Source organism: Hippopotamus amphibius, chromosome 9 (genome assembly GCF_030028045.1).
Source record: "Hippopotamus amphibius kiboko isolate mHipAmp2 chromosome 9, mHipAmp2.hap2, whole genome shotgun sequence".
Classification (NCBI taxonomy): Eukaryota; Metazoa; Chordata; class Mammalia; order Artiodactyla; family Hippopotamidae; genus Hippopotamus; species Hippopotamus amphibius.
Window position 1 is genome coordinate 90,997,905 of NC_080194.1, and position 26,179 is coordinate 91,024,083.

A 26,179-nucleotide genomic window follows, 5' to 3' on the forward strand; every position below is an offset into this window, starting at 1 on the left:
TCAGGCCTGAGGCGTCGATCGATCCATCCCGGATCATTGCTACAGCCTCCAGATGTGCCCTGCCCCACCTCCTACCCCTTGACTCGCCTGTCCTTTTGCCCAGAGGGCAGCTTCCTGAAGCAAACTAAATCCTGCTGCCTCAGCTCACGAGCTTCTCTGCCAATCCCCTCACTGGAGCCTGCTGCCTCCCTGGCTTGGCAAAGGTCCCCGACAGGCCGGTGCCAACGCGTCCCTCTGGCCTTGCCTCACATCCCTCCCCTGCTCCAACCCCAAGTTCTCTCTGGCCAGGCTGAGCTTCTCACGGTCCCTTAACAGAATGCTCTGGAGACGCTGGAATGGTCTCCAGCCCATGCCCTTGGCAAACTCCTAAGTCATCTTCAAGACTCTTTGCAAATGTCACCACTGTGGTGGGTCTCCAGACAGGATGGTTGCGCCCTCCTACACTCCCACAGCATTTCTTGCAGATAATTGCAAGGGTCCTTGAGTTTCACACTGTACTTGGGACAGACTCTTGAGCCATTTTGTTTGAAATGTTAAAGGAAATGGTAACCCTCTGAGGTAGTAGCCCCAGGGCCACCGAAACAACTGGCATCTGGGTCACAGATATGTGGTCGAATTTTGCCCCATCCCCCTGCCTCCACCCCAACTCTGAGGGAAGGGCCTGAGCAGGCGGCACCAGCAGAGGCTGAGAAACAGAAGAGAAGAAGAAGCACAAAGTTGGGGGCAGGGGCGACCTCTGTGAGCTGAGAGTGGGAGCAGCAAGGCTGCCACAGGTGGCCCCAGCACACATCAGGTGGACTTTAGCCTGGACTTTGGCTGCCCTGAGAAGGCAGGAGCCAGGCTGTGCCCCAGCAAGCAGGAGGTGCCTGGCTTACTTGTTTGGCCGCAGCCACAGCCACCATGCAGGGGAGGACCTGGGCGCTGCGCCTGCTGCTCCTGCTAGGGCTAGGCCTGGGCTCCCAGGAGGCCCTACCCCCACCCTGTGAAAGGTAGGAGGGGAGAAGGCAGCTGGGCATGGGGTGGGAAGGCCGGGTGCAGTAGGTTGGGATGAGAACTCAAGAGCTGGAGGGTCAGCCCTTCAGGCGCAAGGGAAGGGGAGGAAATTAGGTTTCCTTGTAGAGCTGGCTCTATGTGGGGCACTGCACCCCCAGTTCTGGAAAACGATGGAGTGGCCTGAGGCCGGCTGGGCACGGTCCAAGAGGCTGCCTCCCTCCAGTCCTCCCTCGAAGCTGCTCCTTGAACAGTGCAGGCCTCTTCTCAGGGTTGTTCTAGGAAACTTTCTGTACAATTTCTTTAGCCTGAATGTGAGAGGGGGTAGTAAGGGCCTGAAAGGAGCTCCTGGGTTTAACCTCTGACCTCTATGACCAAAGGCAAGTCAAATCTCTTTCCAGAGCCGTAGTTTCCTTCTCCAAATAACAGAGATAAGTGACCCTGTCCTGCCTCCTGGACTCACAGGGCATCACCCACTCTTCTTTCAACATGGATTTACTGAGCTCTCACTATGCCTCTTGGGTTGCAGCAGTGAACAAGAAAAATGAGGTCCATGAACGCAAGGTTATTATTACATAACAAGCAAGAAAAGTAATAATAGAAGCTAAATGGTGATAGAAGCATTAAAAGTAAAACAGAATTTGAGAGCCGCTCATGGAGGGTGAGCAGAGGGTGTTTCAGATAGGATGGGGAGGAAAGGTGTGTCTGAGGAGGTGATATTTCAGCAGAATTGTGGAAGGAACCATCCACATGCAGATCTGGGAGAAAACAGTCCAGGCATGGAAACTGCAATGCAAAGATCCTGAGGTTGCTGCATCAGAAAGAAGGCCTGTGTGGTTGGAACAGAAATGGGAAGAGGTCAGGGGAGAGAAAGGGCTCCAGGGAAGAGGAAGCCAGGGCTTGGGCTTCAGTGGTAGGACCAAAAATGTGAGAAGCGGTTCATTCTGGGATATATTTTGAAGTTTGAGCTGAGAGGATGTCGTGGTGACTGTGGAATATAAAGGGAAAGGACATACCTGGGATAATTCACAGGCTTTGTCGTGAGCAGTTGTAAAAGGGATTTCAGAGAGGCTCTGTGTTCAACTGTTGTGTCAAGCGTTAGGTTAGTCGCCAGAAGTATGGAGAGAAGACTGTGACAGTGGTCCCTGCGACCACCCTCAGCTTCAGTGGTTTACTAGTACTCATCAAATGGTTATATTCATGGTTATAGTTTAGTACAGTAAAAGGATACAGATTAAAATCAGGAAAGAGAAAAGGCATATGGGGCAGAATCCAGGAGAGAAGAAAGGCAAGCTTCCAGTTGTTCTCTCCCAACACTTAATTTTTCCAGAAATGATATGTGACGATACACGTGAGGTATGGCCAAAAAGGAAAGCTTGGCATCCAGGGGTTTTACTGGGGATCAGTTACAAAGGCGTGGAGTATCCTCATGGTGACCTTAGTTACTCAGTCTCCAGGTCTCTAAAGGTCAGAGTGATACTGGGTAGCCCTCAGCCCCCACCTCAAATCACATTAATAGCATAAAGTATCTGGCATGGCCCAAGGCCCCAGGTAAACAAAAATTTATCAGGAAGGGCTCCAGCAGCTTAGAGGTCATCTCTTAGGCACATATCAGACTGTCTCTGAAATGTGCAGTGTTTGAACACAGCAAACCTGCTAAGTCAACTGTTTACTGCACAAGCTACTTGTTATATAGCAAAGAATTTGTCTAGTCTTTGTCCTGGGTTCTTGGAATACAACTTCTAAGCTCTTGGAAATTTCCCAAGTGATAGGAGTGTCTTTGATATTCAGGATGGGCTCTAGTAGCTTCTATTAACGAGGTGACTCATGGTGAGTCCCTAGATGGGCCATGCTAATGAGATGACTAAGGTAGAGTAGGTCATGGTAGAAAAAGCAAGTGATTAGAGGGTTGGGGCTCTGGGGCACATGATATCAGCCTGACCTCCGGACCCAGATCTGGAGAGGGCAGGGGGCTGAAGATTGGGTTTAATCACATAGCCAGTGATTTAATCAATCATACCTATGCAATGAAACCCCAGTAAAATTCTGGACACTAAAGTTCAGTGCAGCCTCCTATTTGGTTGAGACGTCAATGTACCAGGAGGGTGATACGTCCTGATTCTATGGGGAAAGGACACAGAAGATCGGTGTTCAGGACTTTCCCAGACCTTACCCTATATGTGTCTTCATTTGGCTGGTCCTGATTTGCAGTCTTATAATAGAACTATAATCACAATATAGTGCTTTCCTGCGTTCTGTGAGCCATTCTTGTGAATTATTGAACCTTTAATTCTAGCAAATTCTTGTGGGAACCCCTGAATTTGTAGTCATTGGTCAGAAGTGGTGGTAACTTGGGGACCCCTGAACTGATGCCTGGAGTGAGAGCAGTCTTGTTGGGGACTGTACCCTTGACCTGGGGGTGGCGTCTGAGCTAACTTTCAGTGCCAGGATTATATTGCAATATTGCAATTGTCAGAAAATGTGTAATTTGCTAGAGTGACCTTGACTTCACTAAAATACGTGGCTTGGAAAGAGCAAGATGAAAGGGCAGGGGACGAGGATCCTTTGATTCCTGAACAGGGTCACCCACATGTTCGGAATAGCAGTTTTGCCGTGATCAGTTACGGGAGGTAAAAGTTACAAATGGAATTTAGAGATGATGGATCCAACTCTTAGGGTGTTAGCTCACTGGATGCATAAGAAAATGCAAAATAAGAAGAAAAATATTAAAAATACAATCCCTTGGTTACTGTTATCTAGAATAGCAAAAATGAAAGTGAGAGACCAGCCTCTGGTCCCTGAGCCCCTGCTGAAATAGTGTGTTGGGCAAAATCCTTCTTCTGGGTGGCCTGAGGTGCAGCCACTAGCCCCAGAGCCATTGCCTAAGGAAAAAAGTATCCTGAAACTACAAAAAATGAAGAAGGCAAGACTGATTCCCAAGAGAACAGGATAGACAGAGGAGAGAGCCAATGGTCTCGTCCCAGCAGGGTGGAAACCTTTAATCAATTTTCAAGAAATGAGCTGATTATAGCAGCTGTTGATAGGGTCAAAACAAAGGCTTTAGTGCAGCATTCTCAGAGGTTGAGTGGCCCAATGGGAGCCCCTGCAGGTCCTCCCAAATGAAAAGGCCCTCAACAAATCTGCTTTATTCACCCTACTTTGGAGGAATTTGGAAAACTGCAAGGCAAAGACAGCAACAGGAAATCTGACCTCCAGTCTGCTGGGGCAATGGTGCTGAAATGTAATCAAGATAAAGGCTGATGGAAGCGTCAGCGTCCCTTAGCTCTACCCTCCGCTGGAGACCCAAAGCCTTAAACATACGAGTGGGCAAAATGGTCAGAGGGTAGAGAAGGTTCTTGGACTCTGTGACATGGGAACCCCATGCACTGAGGTACCAGAAGCCACTGGTAAGGGCCTGAAAGGGGCTACAGTCAGATGAAGAGGATACAGAAATGCAAGAGTTGACAGGACTAAAGCGAAAGTTCATATGAGAAACATTGGAATGTTCAGACAGGCTTTATGTCAAGTGGTTGTTGCTCCTTCACCTTACGGGGAACACATCCTACCTAGTACCGCAAAACCCAAACCCGCTGAAGTCCTAACAGAATGCAAGTGTTGATGCAATTAAGGTGAGAGCTGGGATGAAAACTGGTGTGTTTGAACAGTTGTGGGGTTTTTTGAAACAGTTTTAATGTTAAGTGATTGCATCTACTTTACCTGAATGTATTACAGGGATGGATATTGTGTCTGACGTTGTGGGAACGTTTCCACTCTCTAGTATCATAAAACAGAAGGCATGTAAAGCCACCCATCAAGCAATATTAATTGGATGTTCCAAATGGGAACCAATAAAATTGCCTGAGTTCACATAGACCATAGCCTTCTGGGAAGCACAGATGGGGACTTACAGCAAAAGCCTTTGGGGGACTTCCCTGGTGGCGCAGTGGTTAAGAATCCGCCTGCCAATGAATGGGACATGGGTTTGTGGTCCGGGAAGATTCCACATGCCATGAAGCAACTAAGCCCATGCACCACAACTACTGAGCCTGTGCTCTAGAGCCCGCAGGCCGCAACTATTGAGCCGTGTGCCTAGAGCCTGTGCTTCACAATAAGAGAAGCCACCACACTGAGAAGCCTGCGCACTGCAACGAAGAGTAGCCCCCGCTCACAGCAACTAGAGAAAGCCCATGCATAGCAACGAAGACCCAACGCAGCCAAAAATAAATAAAATTAATTAACTAATTAATTTTAAAAAAAAGGCTTTGGGCACCTCCCAGCATGACTGCTGAGATTTTGGACTAAGGAATTTCCATTTGAGAGGCAATTACTAGCTTGCTATCAGAGATTAATTGAAGCTGCCCCTATGAATGAAGGTCATAAGATAATCTTGAAACCTGAAATACCCATATTATCTTGGTCATATCTTGTGTCTAAGAGGGAGGGCAGTGCCCAGAAGAGTTGCATAATAAAATGGAAATGGTTTATGCAGAAACAGCTACTGGAAATGTAGAGTTACTCGGTGTGTTCAAGAGCAGGCAGATTCCTCTTCCCCAGGAATGACTTTGGAACCACCTAAGGAGCAGCCAGAGTCTATGCCACTTAGACAGTGCCCTATACACAGCTCTTGATTGACCAACAAAGAGCTGCTTGGCTTATGGATGGCAGTTCCAAGGTGAACACACAACATACTGTTTGGAAAGCCACCACTCTTATCAAAGAAGATAAAAGCAAATCAGCTTGGTGGACTGAATTGCACACTGTTTGCCACTGCGTTTGGGTTTTTGGCTACTCTTGTCAGTGGCCAATGGCCTGGCCATGTGGTCAGGCAGAAGAGCAATGGAAAACAGGTCTCTAAAAATGACGCCCTTTTGTGGCAGGGTCCTGTGGAAATCACTATGGGACTCTGAATATTGCATTAAAGTAGAATATATTGATTCCCATCAGAAGAACCCTCGTCCTATATTGAAAGGTAACTGGACCCAGCAAGTGGGTATCCCTGTGTGTTCACGTGAGGTGGCCACTTGGGTTCATAAAATAACAGACGTTGGGAGGCTGCAGCAGTGCAGAGACGGGCTGCATCTAGATATATTCCACTTGCTCCCTCTGACGCAAAATGTCAATAAGAACTATTCTGCCTGCCAACAAGAGAGGCAGATTGCAGCTGGCTATGGGGCAGATTCTCTGGGGGAAAGGACAGGCACATAGCCAGCAAGTTGGACGGATGCTAGAAGACCCAGACGGCTACAAATGGGTCCTGACAGGCACAGACACTTACTCAGGACTGGGCTTTGCATACCAAGTGGTAAATGGCTCAAAATATTGTAAAAGGACCAGAACAGAAGGTACCGCACCAATTTACACCACTGAGTTACCTTGCTTCAGACTAAGGAATACTTTCATCCTCAGAGCAATGGTATGATAGAGTTGGAATGGTTGGGTGTCTAAAACAGGGGAGACATAGGTACGAACGGCAGGCTTACACACCTTCACAAGAGTGTGCTCACACTTACCACGAGGCGGAGTCAAGGGACTGTCCCCGCTTGTTTCATCTGGTTTTCTAGAGGAATCTAGGGAAGAGGGGATGGAAAGGATCTTTGTATAACTTTATGATTCTTCCCATAGCAGGTAGATAACGGTTCAACTATATTTTTTCCTTTCTTCTCCACATCACTTAAACACTTTCTTCCCCACATCACTTTTTCTATTTGATACAGTGGTCCTAGGACCGAGACTGCAGCAGGGAATCAGATGCAGGACTGTGCCAGAAGCAAGGATGATTCCTAAGCAAGAAAATGTAACTATACCTTTAAACCGTGATGTCAGAATTCCTAACAGCCTGATGGGGCCGGTGATGCCTTCATCCCATCTGGCTAAATTGGGGTTGTCAGTGAATGCATCTGTCTTCGGCCCTAGTTCAGGCCTAGTAGTAGGACCAGCCCACTCATTCTGTGTCTATGTAACACTACTCCATGTGAATGCAAGTGGCCTGCTAGCCAGTGGCACCTGCTAAATTAGTATTTCTGCCGGCAATCTGGACCAGCCCAGTGGCCAAGCCTAATGTTCCTTCCAATAGTGGAAACGTTTGACTATAAATGGAGAGAAGGAAAAGTAGTATCTGAAGGTAAAGAAATGAATAATGGGATTAATAATAATAATAAATGCAAGAAATTATATCACCTCAGCTCAGTTATACCAGATCCCGAAAGGGTGATATTATGTGTTGCTGAGGCCATTCCTACTTAGACAAGATAGAATGGAAGACTGCAAACCTGTGTCCTCGCCCTGGGAGACATTTTGGACATATGATCTGATGATGGACTAGACTAATTATTAATGACTGTGTGGAACTCTAGTGATGAGCCAACATCTTTTGAGTTGTATTTTTCAGGTTACATCTACCATAGTGTGATATGGTAAATATGGGCATTATTGGTCAGGTTATAATATTAATATTAATGCTCAAGTGTATTGGGAAATTGAGCTAAAAGCCTCCTATCCCTACCCTACGTTAGCTCTAAATGTTAGGTATATTCATGTTGATACTATTGCTTTATCTAGTATATAAATACTACACCAAAAGTAGACACTCCAACAGGCATGATTGTTTTGCTGTAAGGGGCCCATGGCCAAAGACCAGGGGGTGGCCTATTGTATAATAAAGAATTTGTCCTTTGACCTGGTTTCCTGGGATGTAACCACTAAGCTTTTGGAATGTCCCTAGTGATAGGAATGCCTTCGGTTTGGTATTCAGGGTGGGCTCTGATAGTTTATGTCAATGCGATGACTCAAGGGGAGCCCCTAGATGGGTCATGCTCACGGGGTGACTCAGGATGCCAGAAAGACCACGCGATTAGGGGGTTGGGACTTCGCACCCACATGATATATATCAGCTCAGCCTCCAGGGAGGAGAGGGGAGTTGGAGATTGGGTTCAGTCACACAGCCAATGATGCGATCAATCAAACCTGCATAATGAAACCCCAAGAAAGGGAATTCCCTGGCGGTCCAGTGGTTAGGACTCTGCGCTTCCGCTGCCCAGGGATCCATGTTCGATCCCTGCTTGGGGGACTCATATTCCACAAGCTGTGTTGTGTAGCCAAAAATCACTCACTCACTCACTCACTCAATCAATCAATAATAAAAAGTCTAGACACCAAAGCTCAGTGGCGCCTCCTATTTGGTGGATACTTTGATGTGCCAGGAGGGTGATGCCCCTGCTTCCACAGGGAGAGGAGGACACAGAAGCGCTGTGCTCAGGACACTCCCAGACCTCACCTTATATGTCTTGTGGAAATGAACTGAGTGAGGGTTTTATTAGAGCCAGGGCCCTTACACCTGTGGAGCCTGCCCTACCTGCAGGTGGTCAGAATGAGAACTGGATTCAGTCCACCACCCCTCTGGCCCTTGGCCTAGGCTCTTCTACAGCAAAACCATCTATTTGAGCATCTGCATTTAGTGTAGCAATTATATAACAGATGCAGCAATAATATAACTATGCCCAACATTGGGAGGAGCCAGTGCTAACTAAGGATCGACTTAAAGAAACAGCTAATCTGGCCTACAGAGCCTTTACATACATTTTCACATTTTTGTACTGATTTAGTTACTCATTTCCCTCCTTGATCTGCTGCTACTTCTATTTTATGATAAACTTGTGCAGAACTACTTAGCACAGAAATTAGCTAAATCCAGTTCTTCCTCAGGCCAGTCATTTCCCATTAGTATTCCCTTCTGAGGAGGCTTTAACTCAATCTCCCAATATATTTAATCATCAATGTCAGTATTATCATACGGCTTATTTACATAAGGTAGTCGAATTGTACCAACAATACCCGTTATACTGTATCCTAGTATGGTCATAGTATAACTCAGTTTCATTACAGAACAAATCCATAAGAATAAGAGGTATTTTCTATGCCTTCCCAGTGGAATCAAACCTTGCCCATATACCCTATATTATTATGGGCAGGCATCGTTATAAGTGGCCATGATTTGTAATTGTTATTTGTTATTTCTGGGTTCCAAGTCAGAGGCAAAGCAAGCCACCCTGTCTCAGTTCACAGCCTGGCCTGAGACTAGTTTCCACCTTGCGCTGTTATAGAGCAGGGCCCACCTCCTTCCTATGGGGGGACACAGTGGTGTTCAGAATGGTTCCTATCCCTGCTAATTGTACTATAGGCTGTGTCTTCTTCTGATCTGTTCTCGGAGAAAGGGCAGTCACATCATCAATGTAAAGTACAAGAGTCCCAGAGAATGTCCAAGGTTTGCAGGACCATAAGATTCCCACAGGAGTGTCCCCTAAGCCTCAGCAGCTAGGATGGCATGCCATTGCCCCATGGCTAATTTGGCCTCAATCAGCCAGTCATTTCCTATTGGTATTACCTTCTGAGGAGGCTTTAACTCATTCTCCCACTATATTTAATTAAAACAGTCAAGAGGCCCTGTGGGGCTTCCTAGGTTGCACAGCGGTTAAGAATCCGCCTGCCAATGTAGGGGACACGGGTTCGATCCCTGCTCCAGGAAGATCCCACATGCCGCGGAGCAACTAAGCTGGCGTGCCACAGATATTGAGCCTGCGCTTTAGAGCCCGTGAGCCACAACTACTGAGCCCATGTGCCACAACTACTGAAGCCCATGCACCTAGAGCCTATGCTCCGCAACAAGAGAAGGAAGCCACGGCAATGAGGAGCCTGCACACCAGAACAAAGAGTAGCCCCCACTCACGGCAACTAAAGAAAGCCCGTGCACAGCAAAAAAAAAGACCCAACACAGCCAATAAAATAAATTAATCAATTAATTAATTTTAAAAAAAGAGGCCCTGTGAGTGAGGGTATGATCCCTTTCCCAGGGCTGGGCCCTAGCATGACCCAGCATTACTCGTTACCTTGGTCTGATCCACTTCACTAAAGCCCCATCATCACTCCAGGCTGACTCCCATGCTTTGCTTTCCTCTTGAAAGAGATCTCCTTCTAATCTGCTTATTCTAGTTAATAAATAATTTTCCTCTGAATGCCTCTCCTTGTTAAAAGCACCAGGGACTTCCTGGTGGTCTAGTGAGTAAGACTCTAAGCTGCCAATGCAGGGGACATGGGTTCGATCCCTGGTAGAGGAATTAGATCCCATGTGCATGCTGCAACCAAGAGTCCTCATGTCACAACTAAGTAGTCCACATGCTGCAACTAAGACCCAGTGCAGTCAAAATAAAAAAATTAATAAATATTAAAAAAAAAAAAAAAAAAAAGCAAATCCAGTTTGCTCCACAATGGGCACCTGTCTCCTCCAAAGCCCTTTTCTGTCCCATTGTTTGATCCACATTGTTTGATCCACCATGCATGTTGTTGCCATTGTGTACTAAAGGCCTGAGTGCAGTTAGGATGCATGTTTTGTTCCCCAAAATGATGGGTCTTCCATGGTAGAGTTAAGTAAGTGATAGTCACATGAGATGTAATCTGAGTATGCCATAAGGCCTCCCATAGCCTTCCTCATCTCAGAATAGGACTATTCCCCAGGAGAAGTTGGCTGTACCATGTGACACCTACTGCTTCAATCCCATAAGAAACCCCTTCTTTCTATTCTGTGTAATAGCTTTCTATCCACAAAAACAGGTACGATCTGCATTTGTGCATATAGCGCACTGTGGCATGTTGGGGGTACCGCTGCTATATTTTGTCCATTAAGACCAGGGACCTTTCTAAGCATTCGATTATCAAGGTTTATGGCTACACAGCCATTAGTCTGCCAGAAGTAGTAAACCACACAATCCAGAGACTCTACCCAGTAGTTCCCAGAAATTCCTTCCCAAATGACACCCTTCATAGTAGGTATAACCTGAAAACTTAGGGTCAAAAGACACCAGCACAGGGACTTCCCTAGTGGTGCAGTGGTTAAGAATCCACTTGCCAATGCAGGGGACACGGGTTCGATCCCTGCTCCAGGAAGATCCCACGTGCTGCGGAGAAACTAAGCCGGTGCGCCACAACTATTGAGCCTGTGTGCCACAGCTACTGAAGTCCAAGAGCCTAGAGCCCAGGCTCTGCAACAAGAGAAGCCACCAAAATGAGAAGCCCATGCACCACAATGAAGAGTAGCTGCTCTGCAGGAATAGAGACACAGATGTAGAGAACAAACACATGGACACCGAGTGGGGAAAGCGGGGAGGATTGGGGAGGGGAATGAATTGGGAGATTAGGATACCAAATTGTACACTCTAAATATATGCACTTTATTGTAAAAAATAAAAAACTAAAAAACTAAAAAAAAAAAGAGTAGCCACTCTGCACAACTAAAGAAAGCCTGTGTGCAGCACCAAAGACCCAACACAGCCAATAAATAAATAAATTTATAGAGAAAGCCTGCGTGCATCAACGAAGACCCAAAGCAGTCAAAAAAAAAAAAAAAAAAAGACACTGGCACATCCCTAGAGTTCCCTTGTTGCCAGTAATTAGTCCAGCTCATCGTCATATCCCAAGAACAATATGTCTCCCAGAGCGACACCACCCACACTTGCAAAGTTCCGTTCAGCTTTGCCAGGTTGCAAAGGCAGGGGTGGTCGTGGCAAACACAGCATCACTGTTTCAGGCATCTGGCATAACTGTGCTAAAGATAACATTAACCTCTTGCTCTGAGCCTCTCTGCAGGCACCAGGGAAATGTCAGATTTCCCATTTTCATTGCACTCCCTTTCATTCAGCCCTTTACCCTCGGCCACTGTTTCTCTTTCTCTCCACTTGTCATTGATGGTTACTAAACCTTTCCACCTTTGGAAGGGACATTGGGTGTGGCCAGTATACCAGTCGTGCAAGTGCCTCCCCCTCAGCCTCTCCCATTCATATAGGATAGGGTTACATAGGTCCACAATGAGAGGGCTTTCCCCACCACCAGGCAGTAGAGCTGCATTCACTGACAACCCCAATTTCGCCAGCTGAGGTGCAGGCGCAACCCACCCCCAAAGGCCCTTGGGAATTCTGACATAGGGTTTTAAAAATAGTTACAGGTTCCTATTTTGGGATCATCCCTGCCTCTGGTACCACAGTTGCAGTCCTGGTCCTGGGACCACGGTTTCAGGTGGGGAAAAGTAAGGTGAGATGATGTGGCAAAGAACTGTATAGTCCTACCAGTAACCTCCCCACCCCGTCTCCCCAGATGCCCCAGAAAAGCAGAGGACTCTGTCCAGTGGGGACCTTCCCTTGGCCCCCTCATGTGGAATGTAGGCACAACTTGTGAAGGTGTGTAAGCCAGCTGTCATGGCTTTCTCTCTCCCCGTTTTAGACAACAAAATTTCGATTGCCTGGTCCAGTTCCCATCAAGCTGCCACTCTGAGGAGGTACGCAACACACGTCCATCCGCTGCGATAGCTCTTCACCCAGCGTTGGAGCTATGGGCCGCCCATCTTGGTACAGTATCTTCTGTTCTAATACAGTATTTTATAGTATTTTAAGCATCTTCATCTAAAACCAGGTACATGAAGCTACTTCAATGTGCCCCTTAAGTTCCCATAGCGAGTTCCATGGGGTTCTGTCCCATGTAGGCCTCCGTTTAATAGCCCAGTTTTCACTGCCCATTTGCCAGGCCACTGGCTACAGTGGCCTGTGAGTCATTAAAAACCAAACATAAGGGCTTTCCGCCCACTGAGATAGCTTGTTCTTATGTTTTTCAAAGATTTCCATCAGGCAGTTAGAGTGCAGTGGCCTTCTAAGCCAGATACTGTCTGTGCACTTTGTTTTGTTTTCTTTTCTTTTCTTTTCTAGTGGTTATGTCTTATTCTTTAGGTAGTCCTCAAGCCTAGCTGTTATATTATACATTATATTAAAATCACCTACATACTTTTTAAAAGACATCAATGGCCAATCCCCACCCTCCACCCCCATCCCAGTATTTTATTTTTATTTTATTAATTTACTTTATTGGCTGCATTGGGTCTTCGTTGCTGCACTCAGGTTTTTCTCTAGTTGCATCGAGCAGGGGCTACACTTTGTTGTGGTGTGCGGTGTCTGTCCACTTTGGAACTGCCATCGGTCAACTAAGCAGCTTTTGCTTGGTCAGTAGAAAGCTATTCCTATGGCACCTCCTGGTGTCTCCTCTGGTGCTTCCCAATTCAGCCCTGCAGGAAAAGAGGCCACCCGCTCCTGAACACAAAAAGTGCCTCCTTGCATTCCCTGAGTAGCCTGTTCCTGTGTAAACCATTTCCATTTCATTAAGGAACTCTTGGGTGCACTGCCTTCTTTATCAGAGTGTTTCTGTGACATCACCCAAGACATTACGGGTATTTCATGGTTTCAAGAATATTTTAGGGACTTCCCTGGTGGTCTAGTGGGTAAGACTTCAGGCTCCCAATGCAGGGGGCCTGGGTTCGATCCCTGGTCAGGGAACTAGATCTGCATGCATGCCACAACTAAGAAGGCTGCATGCCACAACTAAGAAGGCTGGATTCCACAGCTAAGAAGTCTACATGCTGCAACTGGGAAGTCCTCATGCATCAACTACAGATCCCACATGCGGCAATGAGGACCCTCCGTACCACAACTAAGACCCAGTGCAGCCAAAATACATTAATTAATTTTTTAAAAAAAAGAATATTTTATGTCCTTCAGTCATAGAGGTGGCTTCAATCAATACCCGATAGCAAGCTAGTGATTGTTTCCCAAATAGTGTATATTGTACATTGCATCTGGAAATTTCCCGGTCCAAAATCTTAGCCATTGCCACAACTCACAGGTTTTGCCACGAAGTCCTTCGGGTTGGGTCCACACAGAGTCACCATACAGAGAAAGGGTCCCATCTAACACGTCACTGATTAAAGCCCCAGTCTCCTCCTGTCCACCAGGTTTTCTTTTCTTTTCTTTTTTTTTGAGTTTGCAAAAACTTTATTTGCTTTGAAATCGTAATGGCTTCCCACATCCCCTCCCTTAAATGTCATTATGCTCCTCACACAACACATACTGCTCTGGTCCATCTGGATGAGGACAAACAAGAGTAACATTATCAGAAAATCAACAATCATTTCCTTTCTCCTGAGATGCCTTATAAATCTTAAATTTATATAACAGATAGGAGAAAGGAAATATTCTTTGCTTTTCCCATTTAAAGTCTTAGGGTAGAAGGTATTGTTACGTTCTGGAGGTGTATTTGTTTAATGAAGCTTCCCAACACAACTAGCTGGGGGAAAAAATGAAGGGAAATGCAAAATAAAGCGAATGTCTAGATATATGGTTTCCCATAACATTCTGCCTTGAAGAGGGCCATGTTTCCAAATGAAGGGAGAAAGCAGGGCACCTCATCACTCTCATTTCACAGACGAGGAGATGGAGGTTCAGAGACAGAGGTACCTTTGTGAAAACCAAGCAGCTTACCAGCCACTTACCACATGTGCCCAAGCTCAGGACAGCATCTAATGACAGCTTATCCCTCATCTTTCTAAGAAGATTCAAAGAGACAAGTTATTTAACCAACTTATATGCTTAAACATTAGTGATTTGGGTAAAATTAGAAAATGTCTACTTAATATTTATCAGTGAAGTCGCCATATATATATAAAGACATGAAATTATAAATATATTTAATTGTTGCTTGTTCTTCCAACTTTCAATTTTCATGAACCTCTTTTACACAAACTCCTGACATCAAGACCCATCCATTATAAGTCATCTAACAGTTTTCCAGAGCCCATCATTTTTGCAGTTATCCAATTCATATGAAGTCTAGTTCTTCTTTAATCCACAAGCCACAAGTAGGGATTTGCTTAGCAAGAGAACACTATTTCTTTTTTAATTCATTCTGTCGACATGTATAGTCTTTTTTTTTTTTGTAAGAACTTTTATTGAGATACAGTTAACATACAATAAATTGCATATATTTAGAGTATACCATTCGGTATCCCAATCTCCCAGTTCATTCCCCCGCAACCCTCCCCACTTTCCACACTTGGTGTCCATATGTTTGTTCTCTATGTCTGTGTCTCTGTTTCCACCTTGCAAACCGGTTGATTTGTATTATTTTTCTATATTCTGCATATATGTGTTAATATATGATATTTGTTTTACTCTTTCTAACTCACTTCACACTGTATGACAGTCTCTAGGTCCATTCATGTCTCCACAAATGTCCCAGTTTCATTCCTTTTTACAACTGAGTAATATTCCATTGTATATATGTACCACATCTTCTTTATCCATTCAACTGTTGATGGACATTTAGGTTGCTTCCATGACCTGGCTATTGTAAATAGTGCTTCAATGAACATTGGAGTGCATGTGTCTTTTTGAATTATGGTGTTCTCTGGGTATATGCCCAGCAGTGGGATTGCTGGGTCATATGGTAACTCTATTTTCAGTTTTGCAAGGAACCTCCAACTGTTCTCCATAGTGGTTGCATCAATTTACATTCCCACTAGCAGTGCAAGAGCGTTCCCTTTTCTCCACACCCTCTCCAGCATTTACTGTTTGTAGATTTTCTGATGATGCCCATTCTAACCGGTGTGAGGTGATACCTCATTGTAGTTTTGATTTGCATTTCTCTAATAATTAGTGATGTTGAGCAGCTTTTCATGTGCCTCTTGGCTGTCTGTATGTCTTCTTTGGAGAAATGCCTACTTAGGTCTTTTGCCCTTTTTTTTTTTAATTTACCATTTTATTTTTTTAAGCTCTTTTTTGGAATATAATTGCTTTACACTCTTGTACCAGTTTTTGAGGTACACCAAAGTAAATCAGCTGTATTTATACATATATCCCCATATCCCCTCCCTCCCGCAACTCCCTCCCACCCTCCCTGTGCCCATTTTTTGATTGAGTTTTTTTGATATTGAGCTGGATGAACTCTTTATATATTTTGGAGATTAATCCTTTGTCTGTTGATTTGTTTGCAAATACCTTCTCCCATTCTGAGGGTTGTCTTTTCATCTTGCTTATAGTTTCCTTTGCTGTGCAGAAGCTTTGAAGTTTCATTAGGTCCCACTTATTTATTTTTGTTTTTATTTCCATTACTCTAGGGGGTGGATCAAAAAAGATCTTGCTGTTATTTACATCGAAGAGTGTTCTTCCTATGTTTTCCTCTAGGAGTTTTATAGTGTCTGGCCTTACATTTAGGTCTTCAATCCATTTGGAGTTTATTTTTGTGTATGGTGTTAAAGAGTGTTCTAATTTCATTCTTTTACATGTAGCTGTCCGGTTTTCCCAGCACCACTTATTGAAGAGGCTGCCTTTTCTCCATTGTATATCCTTGCCTCCTTTGTCATAGGTTAGTAGACCATAGTTTATCACTGGGCTTTCTATCCTGTTCCATTGATCTATATTTCTGTTTTTGTGCCAGTACCATACTGTCTTGATCCCTGTAGGCTTGTAGTATAGCCATCTTTCCTTCTCAAGATTGTTTTGGCTATTTGGGGTCTTTTGCGTTTCCATACAAATCATAAAATTTCTTGTTCTAGTTCTGTGAAAAATGCCATTGGTAGTTTGATAGGGATTGCATTGAATCTGTAAATTGCTTTGGGCAGTATAGTCATTTTCACAATGTTGATTCTTCCAATCCAAGAACATGGTATATTTCTCCATCTGTTTGTGTCATCTTTGATTTCTTTCATTAGTGTCTTATAGTTTTCTGAGTACAGGTCTTTTACCTCCTTGGTTAGGTTTATTCCTAGGTATTTTATTCTTTTTGTTGCAGTGGTGAATGGGATTGTTTCCTTAATTTCTCTTTCTGATCTTTCATTGTTAGTGTATAGAAATGCAAGAGATTTCTGTGTGTTAATTTTGTATCCTACAACTTTACCGAATTCATTGATTAGCTCAAGTAGTTTTCTGGTGGCCTCTTTAGGATTTTCTATGTATACTATCACATCATCTGCGAACAGTGTCAGTTTTACTTCTTCTTGTCCAATTTGAATTCCTTTGATTTCTTTTTCTCCTCTGATTGCTGTGGCAAGGACTTCCAAAACTATGTTGAATAGTAGTGGCGAGAGTGGACATCCTTGTCTTGTTCCTGATCTTAGAGGAATGCTTTCAGTTTTTCACCATTGAGAATGATGCTTGCTGTGCGTTTGTCGTATATGGCCTTTATTATGTTGAGGTAGGTTCCCTCTATGCCCACCTTCTGGAGAGTTTTTATCATAAATGGGTGTTGAATTTTGTTAAAAGCTTTTTTTCTGCATCTATTGAGATGATCATGTGGTTTTTATCCTCCAATTTGTTAATGTGGTGTTTCACATTGATTGATTTGCGTATATTGAAGAATCCTTGCATTCTAGGGATAAACCCCACTTGATCATGGTGTATGATCCTTTTAATGTGTTGTTGGATTCTGTTGGCTAGTATTTTGTTGAGGAATTTTGCATCTAAATTCATCAGTGATGTTGGTCTGTAATTTTCTTTTTTTGTAGTATCTTTGTCTGGTTTTGGTGTCAGGGTAATGGTGGCCTCATAGAATGACTTTCGGAGTGTTCCTTCCTCTGCAATTTTTTGGAAGAACTTGAGAAGGATGGGTGTTAGCTCTTCTCTAAATGTTTGATAAAATTCACCTGTGAAGCCATCTGGTCCTGGACTTTTGTTTGTTGAGAGAGTTTTAATCACAGTTTCATTACTTGTGATTGGTCTGTTCATATTTTCTATGTCTTCCTGATTCAGTCTTGGAAGGTTATACCTTTCTAAGAATCTGTCCATTTCATCCAGGTTATCCATTTTATTGGCATATAGTTGCTTGTAGTAATCTCTTATGGTGCTTTTTATTTCTGTGGTGTCCATTGTAACTTCTCCTGTTTCATTTCTAATTTTATTGATTTGATTCCTCTCCCTCTTTTTCATGATGAGTCTTGCTAGAGGTTTATCAATTTTATTTATCTTCTCAAAGAACCAGCTTTTAGCTTTATTGATTTTTGCTCTTGTTTTATTTGTTTCTATTTCATTTATTTCTGCTCTGATCTTTATGGTTTCTCTTCATCTACTAACTTTGGGTTTTGTTTGCTCTTCTTTAGTTTCTTGAGGTGTAAGGTTAGATTGTTTATTTGGGCTTTTTCTTGTTTCTTGAGGTAGGATTGTATTGCTATAAACTTCCCTCTTAGAACTGCTTTTGCTGCATCTCATAAGTTTTGGATTGTTGTGTTTTCATTGTCATTTGTCTCTAGGTATTTTTTGATTTCCTCTTTGATTTCTTCAGTAATCTCTTGGTTATTTAGTAGCATATTGTTTAGCCTCCATGTGTTTGTGTTTTTTACAGTTTTTTTCCTGAAATTGATTTCTAATCTCATAGCATTGTGGTCGCAAAAGATGTTTGAGGCGATTTCAATTTTCTGAAATTTACCAAGGCTTGATTTGTGACCCAAAATGTGATCCATCCTGGAGAATGTTCCATGTGTACTTGAGAAGAACGTGTAATCTGCTGTTTTTGGATTTAATAGATATCTATTAAATCAAGCTGATTTATTGTGTCATTTAATGCTTGTGTTTCCTTATTAATTTTCTGTCTGGATGATCTGTCCATTGGTGTAAGTGGGGTGTTAAAGTCCCCCACTATGATTGTGTTACTGTCAATTTCCTCTTTCATAGTTGTTAGCATTTGCTTTATGTATTGAGATGCTCCTATACTGGGTGCATATATATTTATAATTGTTATTTCCTCTTCTTGGATGGATCCCTTGATCTTTATGTAGTGTTCTTTCTTGTCTCTTGTAACATTTTTAATTTTAAAGTCTATTTTATCTGATATGAGTATCGCTACTCCAGCTTTCTTTTGATTTCCATTTGCATGGAATATCTTTTTCCATCCCCTCACTTTCAGGCTGTATGTGTGCCTAGGTCTGAAGTGGGCCTCTTGGAGACAGCATATATATATGGGTCTTGTTTTTGTATCCATTCAGCCAGTCTGTGTCTTTTGGTTGGTGCATTTAGTCCATTTACATTCCAGGTAATTATCAATATGTATGTTTCTATTACCATTTTCTTAATTGTTTTGTTTTTGTTTTTGTAGGTCCTTTTCTTCTGTTTCCTGCTTAGAGAAGTTCCTTCAGCATTTGTTGTAGGGCTGGTTTGGTGGTGCTGAATTCTCTTAGCTGTTGCTTGTCTGTAAAGCTTTGGATTTCTCCATCAAATCTGAATGAGATCCTTGCTGGGTAGAGTATTCTTGGTTGTAGGTTCTTTCCTTTTATCACTGAAATATATCATGCCACTCCCTTCTGGCTTGCAGAGTTTCTGCTGAGAAATCAGCTGTTAACCTTATAGGAGTTCCTTTGTATGTTATTTATGGTTTTTCCCTTGTTGCTTTTAATAACTTTTCTCTGTCTTTAATTTTTATCAATTTGACTACTATATGTCTTGGCGTGTTTCTCCTTGGGTTTCTCCTGCCTGGGACTCTCTGTGCTTCCTGCACTTGGGTAGCTATTTTCTTTCCCATGTTAGGGAAGTTTTCAACTATAATCTCTTCCAATATTTTCTCGGGTCCTTTCTCTCTCTCTTCTCCTTCTGGGACCCCTATAATGTGAATGTTGATGCATTTAACGTTGTCCCAGAGATCTCTTAGGCTGTCTTCAGTTCTTTTCATTCTTTTTTCATTATTCTTTTCCACATCAGTGATTATCACCGTTCTGTCCTCCAGGTCACTCATTCGCCTTTCTGCCTCAGTTAATCTGCTATTGGTTCCTTCTAGTGTATTTTTCATTTCACTTACTGTGTTGCATATCTCTCTTTGTTTTTCTTTAATTCTTCTAGGTCTTTGGTAAACTTTTCTTGCAACTTTTCGATCTTTGCATCCAGTCTCTTTTCAAAGTCCTGGATCATCTTTGCCATCATTATTCTGAATTCTTTTTCTGGAAGGGTGCCTATCTCCTCTTCATTTGGTTGTTTTTCTAGGGTTTTATCTTGTCCCTTCATCTGGTACAAAGTCTTTTGCCTTTTCATTTTCTCTGTCTTTCTGTGGCTGTGGTTTTCAGTTCCACAGAACGAAATACTGCTAATACTGCTTGATACTGCTGTCTGCCCTCTTGTGGAGGAAACTGTCTAGGAGGCTTCCTGATGGGAGGGACTGATGGTGGGTTGGGCTGGGTGGGTGGAGCTCAGTAAAACTTTAATCTAATTTGGTGGGCAGAGCTCAGTAAAACTTTAATCTGCTTGTCTGCTAATGGATGGGGCTGTGTTCTCACCTTGTTGGTTGTTTGGCCTGAGGCTACCCAGCACTGGAGCTTACAGCCTCTTTGGTGGGGCTAATGGACTCTGAGAGGGCTCACACCAATAAGCACTTCCCAGAACCCCGGCCGCCAGTGTCCCTGTCTCCTCGGTGAGGCACAGCTGCCCCCCACCTCTGCAGGCAACCCTTCAACACCAGCAGGTAGGTCTGGTTCAGTCTCCTATGGGGTCACTGCTCCTTCCCCCTGGGTCCTGATGAGCACACTATTTTTTGTGTGCCCTCCAAGAATGGAGTCTCTGTTTCCCCCAGTCCTGTGGAGGTCCTCCAATCAAATCCCGCTGGCTTTCAAAGTCTGATTCTCTGGGGATTCCTCCTCTCATTGCCAGACCCCCAGGTTGGGAAGCCTGACGTGGGGCTCAGAACCCTCGCTTTAGTGGGTGGACTTCTGTGGTACAACTGTTCTCCAGTTTGTGAGTCACCCACCCAGCAATTATGGAATTTGATTTTAACATGATTTTACCCCTCCTACTGTCTCATCATGGCTTCTCCTTTGTCTCTGGATGTGGGGTGTCTTTTGGGGTGTCTTTTTTGGTGAGTTCCAGTGTCTTTCTGTCGATGATTGTTCAGCAGTTAGTTGTAATTCCAGTGCTCTTGCAAGAGGAGTGAGCGCACGTCCTCCTACTCCGCCATCTTGACATGTATCCACCGGGTTTTCTATACTGTTTCAAATTAACCAGTGGGCTGGGCTCAGGCACTTGTTTAGGTCCTTTATTGTTCAAGGACCCTCCTCAATCTCTCAGCCCTGGATGTCACCACCACCCACAAACCCCTATCACACACATATGGGCACACACATGGGCACACACACAGCCTTTGTCCCTTCCAGCAAACATGACAAAGACTCTTTCTTCTCCCCCGATGGTAATGACCTGACCTGCTCCCCTCCCTAACTCTCCCTGCAGCCAGATTTACTGCCACGGGCAGCTCCTGCACCAAGTTCAGATGGCCAAGCTCTACCAGGATGATAAGCAGTTTGTGGACATGCACTGTCCTCAGCGCCAGATGAGGCCTCTGGGGGCCCCACCTTCACCTGAACCTTCCACCAAAAGGCAGGGGGCAAGACCAGGCAGAGAGGGGCCTCTGATCAGCGAGGGGCCCCTGGGGTCCTGCTGACCTCTCCCTGCTGCCTGTTACCCAGACCAAGTACTGCAGCACTTCAACGAGCTGGCCCAGGCCCACAACCTCAGCATCCCCCAGCAGCAGCTCAGGGTGTTCGTCCAAGAGCACTTCCAGGCTGTGGGGCAGGAGCTAGAGCCCTGGACCCCCAAGGACTGGAAGGACAGGTACAACCCTGGAAGGGGAACAAGAGAGGGCCCTTCAGTCAGGGCTGCTTCCCTCAACACTATGGGCCCAGTGGTCTTCCAGCCCCCAGTTTCTGCATAAGATCTTGGACCCCAAGCTGCGAGCCTGGGCAGGGCAGCTGCACCAGCTCTGGAAGAAGCTGGGGAAAAAGGTATCAGTGCCCTGGACCTGGCCAGGGGAGATGGAGGTGGGAGAGGGGTAAGCCAGCTTGGGGTCCTCCCTGTCCCGAGAGCAGAGATTGGGACCCATTTCCTGAGAACACAGCTCCCTGCCTTCTGGGTCCTTAAACAGGAGCTCTCTAGAAAGAAGTTCTGAGGGGAGGAGGGCAACATCTACTTCTAACTCCTCACCCCCTCCCTGAAGCCCTCTCCAGCCTCCCCCAGGCAAACCGAGCCTGTCCTCCACCCCCAGGCTGCCTCGTCCTGCCCTTTACACCACATGGTGACTGTTCACTCCCCTGCTGGGCTCCCACTTCCCTGAGCTCCTCGCGCCAGGCCTCTGCTCAGGAATGATAATTGCTGCTGCTGATCCTGTGCTCAGCACAGTCTGTTATCCACGTTCTCTCCTTTGTCTGAGGCTCAGAGAGGGCAGCACTTTGCCCAAGGCTGCACAGCACCTGTCCTCCAGCCCCGCCCTAGGGCCCTGGCACCCACTGGCACAGAGCAGTGCTCCTGGGTCGTGTGCCAGCTTGGGCCACTTCCTCACCAGCCCCTCACCCAGTGGGAACAAGCCCGAGCCCCTTCTGCTCCTCCCCTGCAAAGCCCTGACAGGCTGACCTCTCTCCCACTGAAACCACCTCTCGTGTGTAGAACTGGGAGGGGATGAGCAGGGAAGACACCTGATGTGGACGCAGCCAGCCCCGCCTGGTCCTACCTGCTCTCCCTCAGCCACGTTCATCCACGTCCGCCTCGCTGGGGAAGGTGCTGGGGTTCCATCCACACCTGGGCCAGAACTGGGGCGGGGGTGCTGATCCTCTGGGCCTGGCCTCACAGTGGCAGCAGAGACGCGGGGGGCACTGGGAGCCAGAGAGAACGGTCCCCCCAGCTGGGTGCTAACCATGGCCGCTGCGTGGAGGCACCTGGGGCGCCGGGCTGAGCAGTCCAGGCTCTTGCACACCGACACGCTCTTGCTGGGACACCAGAGGCCAGCACGTGGGGACCAGCAGACCAGCTCCCCACGGCCCAGGCCCTGAGCAAGGCGACACGGCCGAGCAGCCCCAGAGCCAGAACCCAAGCCCGGGCTGCCTGGCTCCAAAGCCTCCAGCGCCCCAGCCTCCTCCAGCCTCCACTCTACGGGGGGCCTGGGCTCCCTGCGTCCTCTCTTCGGATCCAGGTGAAGCCGGACGTCCTCAGCCACCCCGAGCAGTTCTCTCTGATCTACTCAACACACCCCTTCATTGTGCCCGGTGGGCGCTTTGTTGAGTTCTACTACTGGTGCGCAGCCGGGGCCTACGGGACAGGGTGTAGAGGGTGCGGGGAGGAGCCCGGGGCCAGCAGGGGGTCTTGAGCGGGGTGGGTGCCTTGAGGTGGCCCAGGTGTGCAGGGCAGAGGGCGGCATGGGTGATGCCTGAGCTGTCCTCCAGCCAGGGGTTCCTACTGAGTGATGGGTGATGGAGGGTCTGCTCCTCTCTGAGATGCCTGAGAAGGTGAAGGGCATGCCGCAGAACCGCATTCCTACAGAACCCCTCCCCGAGCTGCCCCGGCAACGTCCCAGGGCGGGGCTGGGGAGGGTGCCTGGGCTGAGTTGGGGCCTGGCTCCACCCCAGGGACAACATTCACACTCTGGCCTTGGAGCTGGGCTTCTGGACTAAGAACAGGAGCATCTCTGTGAGCTCTGGGGGGAAGAGCTACTTCCTGAATCGCTATTACGTCCCTTTTGGGGGACCCAGGTGAGGACCCATCTAGCCAGCCTCTCCATCTCTTGTGTGTTCGTTCTGGTTTGACTGTCAGGACTCCCCTGGGCAGGAGGGTGGATGATGTAGTCCCACGTCTCCGATGGTGACCCCATAGCCCCGGGAGGTCCAGGGCTGTGGGCCCCAGGGCAGCTGAGCCAGTGTGGCTTGGCCTCCCTCTTGGGCACAGACGGCCTAGAGCCTCCCAGTGCCAGGCCCCCTGCTCTCCTCTTGCCAGGCCCGCGTCTTACAGCAAAGATGTAGAGCTGGCAGCCACCTTGCCAGAAGGTGAGCAGTAGGAAAGTGATGGGGTCTGCATGGGCCTGGGCGGGTGTGTCTGCTGCTGGTCTCCTGTCTCTGCTGCCTTGTCATCACAGGGGACCAGGAGGCTCTGTGGGCCAAGCTCAAGGCTGGGGCCGAGTCTGGCTGGGAGTTCTCCTCACGCTGGCTCATGGGAGGCCCGAACCCCGATGCACTCAGCAGCATCCGAACCAGCAGACTGGTGCCAGTTGACCTCAATGCCTTCCTGTGCCAGGTGGAGGAGCTGATGAGCAACTTCTACTCTCAACTGGGTGCGCATGCCCATGGGATGGGAGCTAGAAGGGTGCTAGCCTGGCTCAGGTCCCTGCCTCAGCCTTGGCTGTGGAGCTGGAAGTAGGCTGGTGGGTGGAGGGCCTCCAGCTCCCCAGCCTCACCCCTCACCCCTCGAGCAGCCACACCCCTCCCTTTCTTACTGGGAAGGACTATGAGAGGACACCCTACTCCATAAATCCAAACCCCCTGCGTTCCCTCTCCCTGCCCTATGACCCCTCAGAGCCACGGGAGTCCAAAGGGCCAGTGGCCCTGCGAGGACAGACCCAGGGACTGGCCGGTGCAGGCCCTGGGAGCTGTTCGGGACCATGTGCTCAGGGAATTCCAGGAGCTAGAGGCCTGAAATGGGGTGGGCTGAACTCCACACAGGCATGGCCCTGGGTGCTCAGGACCTCTTAGCCCCTGCAGAGGACAACAGGAGGCCAAACTAACCCTCTAGGAGGCAGGGGGCCCGAGGGCAAGGGGCCCCGTGGCTCAGCCTAAGGGCAGTGTTGCCCCAGGGAATGACTCTGAAGCCATGAAGTACAGAAATTTGCGAGCACAGTGCGTGGCTGCCCTGAAGGACATCCTGTGGGATGAGGAGAAAGGTGCCTGGTTTGACTATGACCTTGAAAACAAAAAGAAGAACCTCGAGTTTTACCCATCCAATCTCGCTCCTCTCTGGGCCCGCTGCTTCTCTGACCCGGGCAATGTGAACAAGGCTTTGAAATACCTGGAGGTGAGCGGGCAGCAGGGCAGGCTGCTACTAGGAGCGGGGTGGGGTGCAGGACCACCTGCTCACTCCCTGACTCTGATCTGCGACCTCCTCCGGCAAGTGGCAGCCACACCCGCCTCCGCCCTGTGTCTTAGCCTGCGGGTCCCCCTTCAGCCACCAGGGGGGAACTGTGAGCCAAGAAGAGAAGGCCCAGGAAGGGGACATCTGGCTTTAGGAGGGCGCAGCCTCTTGGCTCCCTGTCCAGCCTCCACCTACAGTCATGGTAATGTCTGGAACCTTCTAGGACAGCCGGATCCTGACCTACCAGTATGGAATCCCCACCTCTCTCTGGAAGACAGGCCAGCAGTGGGACTTCCCCAATGCCTGGGTCCCCCTGCAGGACCTGGTCATCAGAGGTAGGGAAGAAGGGATGGGGACTCTCCCAGGGGCTCAGCCCTACGAGGGTAGAGGGTCTGCCTCCCTGTTACTGGGGAGACATGAACAAAGGATGCAAAGGCCTTTCTCAGGCTCCTCTGCTTTCTCAGCCTCTCACTCAGCAAACATTTACACCTGCCCCCACCTGTCAGGGGAGTCAGCCCTCCTCTCTCCAAACCCAGGCCCTGGGTTAGGAGCAGGTTGGCCCCCAGTTCCAGGAAGGATGTCTTAGTGCCTGGGCCTCCTTCTCTCCTTGAGGAGAATAAGGCTCAGGCCTCTGCTCCCTGTGGGATGGGGGCTCCGGAGATCCAGGGGCCTGCCTGGGGTGGTCCAGGTCTGGCCAAGTCTCCTTCAGCCAGAGCCCAGGAAGTGGCTTTCCAGCTGGCCCAGAGCTAGATCCGAACCAACTCTGACGTCTACTCCAAAAAGTCAGCCATGTATGAGAAGGTGAGCTGGCCCTGATCCCAGGGCCTCGGGGTCCTCCTCCCCCACAGTGAGATGGAGGAATTGTCAGGCTGTGCAAAGCCCAGGCCCAGTTCAGCCAGGGACAGTGGCGGCACCTGGTGGCCATTCTTGGGCACTGCAGGCCAGGCATCAGAGCTGCTGGCCAGAGCAGCTTCCCCCTAAGGCGCTTCCATTTCTTGCTTCCCTAGAGGCCTGGGGTTGGGCAGGGGCTGGGGCAGGGCCTGACCTTAGAGCCTGTCCTCTTGTCCCCAGTATGACATCAGCAATGGTGGACAGCCAGGTGGTGGAGGGGAGTACGAAGTTCAGGTGAGTGGGCCACATCCTCCAGGGCTCTTCAGGGCTCTGATGTCCCCACGACTGACCGTGACCTCCCAGAGATCTTGCCCCACTGACCTTACCTCTCTCTCCAGGAGGGGTTTGGCTGGACCAATGGTGTGGTCCTGATGCTCCTGGACCGCTATGGTGACCGGCTGAGCTCGGGGACCCAGACAGCTTTCCTGGAGCCCCACTGCCTCGCAGCTGCCTTTCTGCTTAGCCTCCTGCCTCAGTGACGGGCCTTCACGTCCTCATCTGGCTCCAGCTCCTGCCAATTGAACTTCCACATGAGTCCCTACCTTCTTCTGCCTCTTGATCCTTTACCCCTGGAGAGC

At 47.5% G+C, this 26,179-nt stretch overlaps 1 protein-coding gene across 1 annotated transcript; it reads left to right on the forward strand.

Annotated features, from left to right (window-relative positions):
* The first annotated feature begins 900 nt into the window (after positions 1-900).
* On the forward strand, positions 901-26,135 carry TREH (trehalase). The gene is given in 14 exon segments (XM_057749485.1): positions 901-989; positions 21,054-21,135; positions 21,271-21,434; positions 21,517-21,604; positions 22,786-22,922; positions 23,059-23,159; positions 23,197-23,341; positions 23,583-23,632; positions 23,722-23,916; positions 24,436-24,653; positions 24,934-25,045; positions 25,399-25,511; positions 25,782-25,835; positions 25,940-26,135. Coding segments are annotated over 14 exon segments (1,689 nt in total). The 3' UTR covers positions 26,081-26,135.
* The last annotated feature ends 44 nt before the right edge of the window (positions 26,136-26,179 follow it).